At 47.0% G+C, this 9246-nt stretch overlaps 1 protein-coding gene across 1 annotated transcript in view; it reads left to right on the top strand.

The window, feature by feature from the left end:
• Nucleotides 1–6041: 6041 nt before the first annotated feature.
• TTC24 (tetratricopeptide repeat domain 24) overlaps nt 6042–9246 on the top strand; it is a 6594-nt gene continuing 3389 nt past the window's right edge. Inside the window, exons 1-5 of the mRNA XM_006895906.1 lie at nt 6042–6744; nt 6927–7130; nt 7624–7752; nt 7880–7992; nt 8303–8401. Coding sequence (XP_006895968.1) covers nt 6042–6744; nt 6927–7130; nt 7624–7752; nt 7880–7992; nt 8303–8401 — 1248 coding nt within the window. The remainder of the gene's footprint in view (nt 6745–6926; nt 7131–7623; nt 7753–7879; nt 7993–8302; nt 8402–9246) is intronic.

The following is a 9246-nucleotide window of genomic DNA, read 5'->3' as shown; positions in this document are numbered from 1 at the left end:
TCTCCAACTGTAAAAGTTGGTAGAAATCATCTATTTCTTCTTCTTTGGCTCTGGTTGTTGGTGCATATATCTGAATGATAGTGGTATTCACTGGACTTCTTGTAAGTGTATGGATATAATCCTGTCACTCACGATGTTGTACTTCAAGATGGATCTAGAAATTACTTTTTTTACTATGAAGGCAATCCCATTTTCCCCATACAGATATAATCATTCTTGTGTTGTTACCAGAAATGGGAAGGAAGGGAGAGGAGAGTAAAAACTTACTCTGGTTTCTTTTTTTGTTTTTGTTGTGACATCTTAGTCTTCCTTGAAGTTAATTCTCAAATTGTTGCTGTTATGTCCTGTCAAGTCTGAACTGACCCAGAGCTAACTCTCCAGTGGGTTTCCAGAGGTAATATATCACACAGGAGATAGGCCTTCGTTCTCCTGTGGAGCAGCTGGTGGAGTCAAACCGCATACTTTTGCATTAGCAGTGCAATTCCCTTACCACTAAGCCACCAGCACTCCCTGAGAGTAAAAACTAATAATAGATAAACTGGGTGAAAAAAACCCCAAATAATATCAATTAGGAATTGGATCAGACATTGAAATTTCATTAATTGCATTATCAAGTGTAATTAATGTTTAAAAGAAAGTGTGATCTACAACAAGGAGAGGATAAAATAGAAGAATGGGACCTTCTAAGAATCAAATTCCTATGCACATCCCAAAACTTCTCCAACAGGTTAAAAAGGGAAGCCACAGACTGGGAAAAAGTATTGGTAATGGCATGTTAAATAAGGGACTTATATGTAGAGTTTATAAAATACTTGAGCACCACAACAAGATAAAGATAAACAATCCACCTGAAAAATGGGCACAGTATATGAACAGACACTTCACCAAAGAAGACATTCAGATGACCAACAAACAAATGAAGAAATGTTCAAAATCCCTATCTCTAAGAGAGTTGTAAATCAAAACAACTATGAGATATCATCTCACCCCAGTAAGAATAACACAATTTAACAGAACAGCAAACAACTAATGCTGGCAAGGTTGTGGAAAAACTGGAACCCTTATTCACTGTTGATGGAAGTGTAAAATGGTGCAAACACTGTGGAAGGCTGTATGGTGCTGTCTCAAAAAGTTACAAATAGAAATACCCTTTGACCCAGCAATTCCACTACTGGGAATATGCCCCAAAGAAACCATAACTGACACCCAAGCCTATATATGCACACCCATTTTTATTGTGGCTTTGTTCACAATAGCAAGAAGTTGGAAACAACCTAAGTGCCCATCAACAAACGAATGGATAGAGAAGCTGTGGTATATTCACACAATGGAATACTACACTGCACTGAAAAACAAGGAACCCATGCAGTATTATTCAAAATGGGTGACCCTGGAGGACATTATGCTGAATGAAATATCTCAGTCACTCAGGGACAAATACTGCATAGTGCCACTGTTGTAAAATGGGACTGACATGGGGGTTGGGAGGAGATTGAGAAAGATGGCATAAATAATGTATACTGCATTGAAACAGATGAGGGAGAAAACTGTTTAAAAGGGATATATGATTAGGTATTTTTGTGATGACAGGAGTCCAGAATGAAGGCTGCATAGTAGAGTGGACCTGGGGGGGGTTCTGTGTAGCAATGAAAGAATGTTTCTTTTACTTCTCAAAGAGAGAGTGAACTGGGGTGGAGGGGTAGGCAGGGAGAACAGTGCAACAAAATGAATGACTGGAAATCCAAAGTCTGCAAATTTTCATTAAAATAATAATAATAATAGAAAGTGCGTATGAATGATTGGATTAAAAAACAGCATAATTTGTAAACTTTCACTTAAATTTTAAAAGCTGATAAAAAACAGAAGAGCAACAACAACAACAAAACAAATACCATTAAGAAAGACTATGGGGGGGAGGAAATCTCCAAATTAAAAATGGAATAGAAGTAAAATATTAAACTATAACGTCAAAGGAGTGGATAAATTTTTTTTCAAAAAATAGAGAAGGTGAGAAGAGAATAAATAGAGAACTGCTGGATTAAGAATAGTGTTTAATACATAGACTGAGTAAGCAGACCCAGCAAAGGGGTCGGAGAAGAAATTGTCAAAGAAATAGAACACAGTGGGTCGTGGAAGTCAAATGATAAGAGTTGCAAAGATGTGGAGAACATAGCAGAGAGTCAAAAAAGAAAATGATTCAGAAATATCACTGGATAATTGTGTGGCCATGGGAGACCTCAGTGGAGATGATTTCAGACCCTGTCTTTCACCAAATCCTCCTCTCCCCTTAAACCTGCGCGGTGAACGGCACACTAAGTTTCATATTCAGCTCGAACAGGCTGTGGTATCATCATGAGGGGGCCAGCCTGTGGGCAGAAGCTGAGAGCCTGCCTTGGGCATGGCACCATCTGCAGCACCCAGCACCACGCCTGCACACAGCAGGCACTCAGCAAAGGCTGCAGAACAAAGGGTGAGCCCAACTACTTCCTTATAATTTTGTTTTTGGCAAAGCGCTCTCTACTTGAAAGAGGTAAATGAGGACATTACTTTCTGATGCACGCCACCCTTGGTGAGTTAGGGCAGTAGGTGCCCATTGTTCTGGGGCCTGCTGTCCTCTCTCGTTAGAAAGAGCTGGGAGGTTGCAGATCAGTGGAGCTGGAAAAAGAGTTCATGGGAGGGAGACTCTTCTGATCTCCAAGCCTTTCCTGACCATCAACCTTTCACCCCGTACTTATGTGAAACCACCATACAGAGTCACATTGTGTGTATGTCTGTGAGAAATGATTTGCTTCTGGGGCATTCTGAACCCCATTAAAGTTTGCAAGCACAGTGTAGTAGAAGGGACCTGTTTTAGTTTCCTAGTGCAGCCATAACAAAATAGCACAAGTGGGTGGCTTTAAAGAACAGAAATCTATTTTTCTCACAGTTCTAGGGGATAGAAGTCTAAATTCAGGGCGCTGGCTCTAGGGGCAGGTTCTTTGTTTCTTTCAGCTTTGCTGCCAACAATCCTTGGTGTTCTTGGACTTACAGAAGCCTCTGCTTCCATCTATCATTTCTAGCTTCTTCTTCTTGTGTTTTCCTTTTTATAAGAGCCATTTTAGAAGGATTAGGTTTAGGAACCACAGTACTCTGAGAATAGAACAAAAGAAAACCCTATTTCCAAGAAGGATTACATTCACAGGTACAGAGAGGGGTCGGGATTTCAACATCTATTTTGAGGTGCATTAATTTATTCTGTAACTGAACTTTAGTAGCTCGAATCCACCCCCAGCACTCGATAGGTCAAAGATGGATGGTCTCCTCTCCTGAAGATTTACAGCCTCTCCAATGTAGGGTCGCCATTGAGTTGGGTGGGAATTGATTCAATGGCAGTGAAAAAAGCCTCAAACTTATAATAGTTGAGTTGGAGCCTATTCCTAGCTGACCCTCCAGCCGGTTTTTAGGGGCTGTAGATGACATGGGAGGAGATTGTTTCTCTTTCTTCCACTGAACACCTTTTGGGGTAACAACGATTCCAGTAGGTGGGTTTAAGTTTTTATGGACAGGGCCATCTTTCTCCGCGAAACGATGGCAATCGTTAGCATCAGGAGATCTGGGATCTAATTCTAGAAGCATGAATGCTTGGTGACTTTAGGCAAGTCACACCTACTGAGTCTGGTCCTCTGCTGTGTGAAAGAAAGGGGTTGTAATCAATAACCAGTTCCACGAGGACTTGGCTCATTCCCTAAAGTGAAAATCTGAGGAGTGTTTCTGCAGGGGTAAAGGAGTGGTGGGATAGAGCTTGAAAGGCAAGGGAACCCAGATAATTCTGTGTTTAAGCAACCCTGGAGTTCAGCATTCATATAGGGCTCCTGAGCTGTCAATCAAACAATTCCCTCGGAGTAGAGGGCGGTACCCGGTTGTCAGGTAACCTCGGGGGTTCTGAACAAAGAGCTCCTGAAGTAACCCAAGCCAGAGGGGCCATTCCAGAAAGTCAGCTGTGAGGAAGACACAGGTATGGCGTTCTGCGCCGGAGGCCTCAAGAGCAGGCGGGGTGGGGGGTAGCCAGGAATTAATTTTTGGGAAAGGGGAGCCTTAAGATGCATTTACTGAGTGTTCTTAGAATCAGAGCTAGTTTGCTGAAACAAAGAATGCATTGCTTCTATTTATGCTCCAAGCTCCACCCTCCCTCCCAACTCCCTGCTTAAAAAATGTAGGGGAAAAAACGGGAGGGGCTAAAATCCAAATCCCTGGGCTTTCAACATGTTTTCCTGCGCCCCAGGAAGAGTTCATGAAGAATTTCTGCCTTTGGAGCTGAAAAGACAATGCTAACAATATAGACATGCTGATGAGATGAATATTTGCTTGTAAGAAAGTTCTGGATAGCAGAGCAAGGTGTTGGGGCCTGAGACCAGCTGTAGACAGAATTCAGAGGAGATAGAGGAGAGAAGTTTCTTGTGAGAAGTAAATGGAGAGATAGAATTCACTGGTTTCCTACACACTCCCTGAGACTGTGATTGTGTGCTATCTTGTCAACTCTGATTCAGTATTTGCCAATAAAAGCTACGTAGAACTGCCTGAGAGGGTTTCCTAAATTGAGATCATAATGAGAGCAGATCATCAGGTCTTTTCTTCCACAGAACTGATGGTCTCAAACCTAGGTCCTTGGGCTCCTTGCCAGCTCAATAGCTTATTTATGTTTGCACTCTCAGTGCCTTGTATGGCTCCCAGTATATGGCAGTTTACCAAGTATTTGTTGAACTGACCTGGATTATAATTTGAAATTAGTAAAAGTACCGAGATTATGAGTGCCTGTGAGGGAACAGACAAATTTGAGGCTGTATGTATATGCGGATAACACAACCCTGCTTGCTGAAACTGAGGAGGACCTGAAGCGCCTGCTGCAGAGTGTCAAGGACTGCAGCCTACAATATGGATTGAGGCTCAATGTCAAGAAGACAAAGATTCTCACCACTGGACCAATTGGCAGCATCAGGATGGATGGTGAAGAGATTGAGATTGTACACAGCTTTAGTTTGCTTGGCTCCATAGTCAACAGTCTTGGCACCAGCAGCCAGGAAATTAAAAGGCGCATTGCCATGGGAAAGTCTGCTGTTAGGGACCTCTCCAAGGTGCTGAAGAGCAGTGGTGTCTCTCTGGAGACTAAGGTGCGTCTGATACAGGCCATGGTCTTCGCAATCACCTGTTATGCATCAGAGAGTTGGACAATGACCAAGGAGGATAGAAGGAGAATTGATGCCTTTGAGCTGTGGTGCTGGAGAAGAGTATTGAGAATACCATGGACTGCTAGGAAAACAAATTGATTTGTCCTGGAGAGGGTTAAACAGGGTGGCTCCTTGGAGGCAAGGATTCTGAGGCTCCGTCTAACTTACTTTGGACATGTAGTGAGGAGAGACCGGTCCTTAGAGAGGGACATCATGCTTGGGAGGGTGGAGGGACGGCGCAGGAGAGGAAGGCCCTCTATGAGGTGGATTGATTCAGTGACTGGGATAATTGGGATGGGAGTGTCAGAGACAGTGCGATTGGCACAGGACAGAGCGGAGTTTAGGGCTGTTGTACATAGGGTCGCTATGAGTCGCAGGCGACTCGACGGCACATAACAACAACAACATGTATATTCTGTTCATTTGATCCGTTCATCTGTTCATTCAATAAACATGTACAGAGGACCCACTATGAGTCAGACATTTCAAGTTGCCCAGAATTTAGTGAGAGAGACAGACAAGATGTCAACAATTCCAGTGTGGTAAATGCCATAAAAGATATAAACCACAGTATGGGAGTTTAGTAGGGGAGCACAAAAGAAGGGCTCAGTTGGGAGAAAAGCAGTTTGTAAAGGAACCTATTATATAAGCAGAATTTTGCAGAACTAAGGTAGGGCTTTAGAGAGTAGATATAGTACCCAACAGGACAGTAGAGAAATGAGACAGAAGCGAGAGCCACACTGGGACAGTGATAGAGCTGAATTCCTCTTAAGATATCCTGCCTTGGGGACAGTTAAGGCTGACTTACTGATCCTTCTGTTCTCTACTGTCAGTCCTATGTCTTCCTCCACTCTTGAGAGCACTTCTCAAGAGCCTGGGCCTGAGCCCTCAAGCTGCAAGAAGAAGAAGAAGAGAAAGTGGCTGCAGCAAGAGACCAGCATCCAGGCCCTCACCAGGGCTGGCCATCGTGCTCTGCAGGCAGGCCAGCACCAAGAGGCATTGGCCAATTTCCAGAGGGCCTTCCTCCTGGCCTCTGAGGCCCCGCGAGGCAGAGACACTCCTGTTCTCCGGGCCTGTGCCTTCAATCTGGGGGCTGCCTACGTGGAGACTGGGGATCCAGCCAGAGGTCTTGAACTGCTCCTGCGAGCCCAACCTGAAGAGGAGGCCCAGGGCGGGTGCCATGGTGACCAGTGCTTCAATGTGGCTCTAGCCTACCATGCACTGGGTGACTTGCCTCAGGCTTTGATCTGGTACCACAAGGCCTTGGGCCACTACCAACCACAGGGTGACCAGGGAGAAGCCCAGGCAAAAATGGGAGCCTGCTACCAAGCTCTGGGACAGTCTGAGCTGGCAGTCCCCTGCCTGAAGGAAGCAGGTCGGGCCTACGCCCAGGCAGGGCAACACCGAGCCGCTGCCCTGGCGATGGGGGCTGCGGCAGGGTGTATGCTGAAGAGCAGGCAGCATGGGGTGGGTGAGGTGGTGCAGGTGCTGGAGGAGAGCCGGAGGCTTGCTGAGAGGAGCACTGAGCAGGGCTTGCTGGGTAAGAATTTGGGCAGAGGAGGTGTGGGATGAGGGGAGACAAAGCCTGGAGATACTCCATGGGAAGGGTAAAAGCAGGGCATTAGGGCTGGGGCAAGGACTGCATGGGGGTAGGAGGATGCTGAGAGAGTGGGACAGAGGATGCATTACTATCCTACCAGTGACCCTGGCTATGTCCTCTAGGACAACTATATAATGACCTAGGACTGGGCTACTCCCAGCTCCAGCTGTTCCCACTGGCAGTGGAAGCTTTCCTGCAGGCCCTGCCCCTGTGCCAGGAGCCAGGAGAAGAGGCCACAGTGCTGAGAAATCTCGGAATGGCCCACAATGCCCTTGGCAACTATCAGGAAGCACGGGAGTTTCACCAGAAGGCTGCTGACCTGCATGGTAGGTGCCAGGGACTGAGGAATCGGATTATGATCTAGAAACAAAGTGGTTAGAGGTTCCGAGGCTGCAGGGTGGATGGATGAACCATTGGGACCAGGAATCATTGGGCTTGGAAGCTCAAAACCAAGGACTCAAGGGCGGGGGGTACAGAAGATAGGCAGCAGTTGTGAACCCACAGGCTAAGGCCGAGGGTTTGAGAAGGCAGCAGGAGATAGAGGAAAAATCCTGGCTAAGAGAGGTGGCCAAAAATGGGGTCCCAGCCTCCCTCCACTGTTCTTGTAGTATTCAGGAGTCAAAACAGGGCCATTAGTACCATTTTTGCCCACCCCTGGGAGAATGTGGTGGGGAAGAGATTTCAGATCAAAACTCAGGACTAAGGAGGGGTCAGGTACCAAGACTTCATGCCTCTGAGGTCCATCTGGAGGTGTGCTGGGGATAGACACCAGGGCACTTGGGAACCCCTGACTTTGGGTGAGGTGGACTTTGTCATTAGGCTCTGTGGGACAGCGGTGGGAGCAGGGCCGGAGCTTTGGCAGTCTGGCATTTGCACTGAGTCAGCTGGGGGACCACAAGGCAGCAAGAGACAACTACCTTCATGCCTTGCAGGCTGCCCGGGACACTGGTAAGAGTGAGGGGTTAGCAAAGAATGGTGGGTAAGTAGCTAGGAGATCCTGGGGATGGGGAGACCTCTGGAGGGGTGGGTCAGTGGTATATGGTTCATGAGAACTCCTCAGGCTCTCCCTCCCCAGGGGATGTGAAGGGACAGTGGCAAGCCTGTGAGGGTCTAGGGGCTGCTACAGCCAGATTGGGGCAGTATGATCAGTCCTTGAAGCATTATAAAGAAGCACTGGTCCAGTGCCAGGTGAGCCCACCTGCCACCTTCCCTGCCATCCCTCCTCCAGGAAGCCTCCTCTGGCTGCCCTCCTTGTCCTCCCCATTCCTTTACTCATCAAGCATGCATTGTGTCCAGTGGGGATGTGATTGTGAAGAAGATTCTGTTTCTGTGTACAATTCTGAACTGGGCGTGGGAGGCCCTGGGAGGGAGTAGATGTAAATTGAGACAAGGTCCTCTTCCCTCCTCCCTTCCCTTTCCTGTTTCTTTCCTTCCCAATTCCCAGAGGACCACCAAGTCCAGACCTTCCCCATGACCCCATTATCCACCCTCCCTCCAGAAGGAGCCGGATTCTGTGAGACAGCGCCTGGTGGCTAAGCTGTCAGATGCCATGAGGATCCATTTGGCCCAGGGAGGGCTTGTCCCGACACACACCCTGGTGAGATGACACCTGAGACAGGGAGCGAGGAGCGGGGAGAGGGTACCTAGAGAATCAGGGGCGGGATCAGCCGACCTGATGTCTTCAGGGATGTGCTTGGCTACTCATCTGTGCGCCTCTGCAGCAGGGTCTGACTAAGGGATGGGGATGTATCACTTTCCTGGGGACGTGGGCCGGGGATCACAGCGTGTTTCCAACACAAGGGCTCTGCTAGGACTTTGGATGAGTAAGTAGCCAATTCTTTGCGTGAAGAGTACTGAGCTATTTAAGGAGGTGGAAAATTTTGTATTTGGTTGCAGTTCCCTAAAGGCCCACAGGGTGGAGATAGTGCTCCAAAGAAGTCTCTTCCCTCAGGTCTCGGTCTCCAAGAGACTAGAGGGCATTTTTTGTGGGTGGATTTCCTTCTGTCCTCTGGCTCCTTGCTTTCTGGGCTCTGCCCTACTTTCTTCTCTTCCTCCCACTTTCTCTCAACAGGCTGATTGATGTCTGAACCGCCTCCTCCCTCACACTATGAGACCTTCCCGCACCCACAAAGGAAATAAAATTATACTTTAATATTTATTTGATAGGGTTTATGTCCTCTCTTATTTTAAGGAATAGGACAGTGTAGCTACCCTGCAAGCAAAATTAGATTAGCCTGGTACTTGCAGAGGATCAGGTTGGGAGGCAGAAGACTTAGAGGCCGTCACAGATCTGCCACAAGTTTTCTGGGAAAATTTGTCCCTTTTGTCCCTTAAAATCTGTGGCTGTTGAGGGGAGAGGTCAGGCGCTGGCAGATCTGATAGTCCAATGAATCTGCGCTCTGTCGTGTGAATAATCAGTGGAGACCATAAGAAAGAAATTTT

The sequence above is a fragment of the Elephantulus edwardii genome, unplaced genomic scaffold (genome assembly GCF_000299155.1).
Source record: "Elephantulus edwardii isolate Elephantulus edwardi_28Jun2011 unplaced genomic scaffold, EleEdw1.0 scaffold00176, whole genome shotgun sequence".
Classification (NCBI taxonomy): Eukaryota; Metazoa; Chordata; class Mammalia; order Macroscelidea; family Macroscelididae; genus Elephantulus; species Elephantulus edwardii.
The sequence above is the reverse complement of the archived record's forward strand: the minus strand, read 5'-3'. Positions and strand labels throughout refer to the sequence as shown.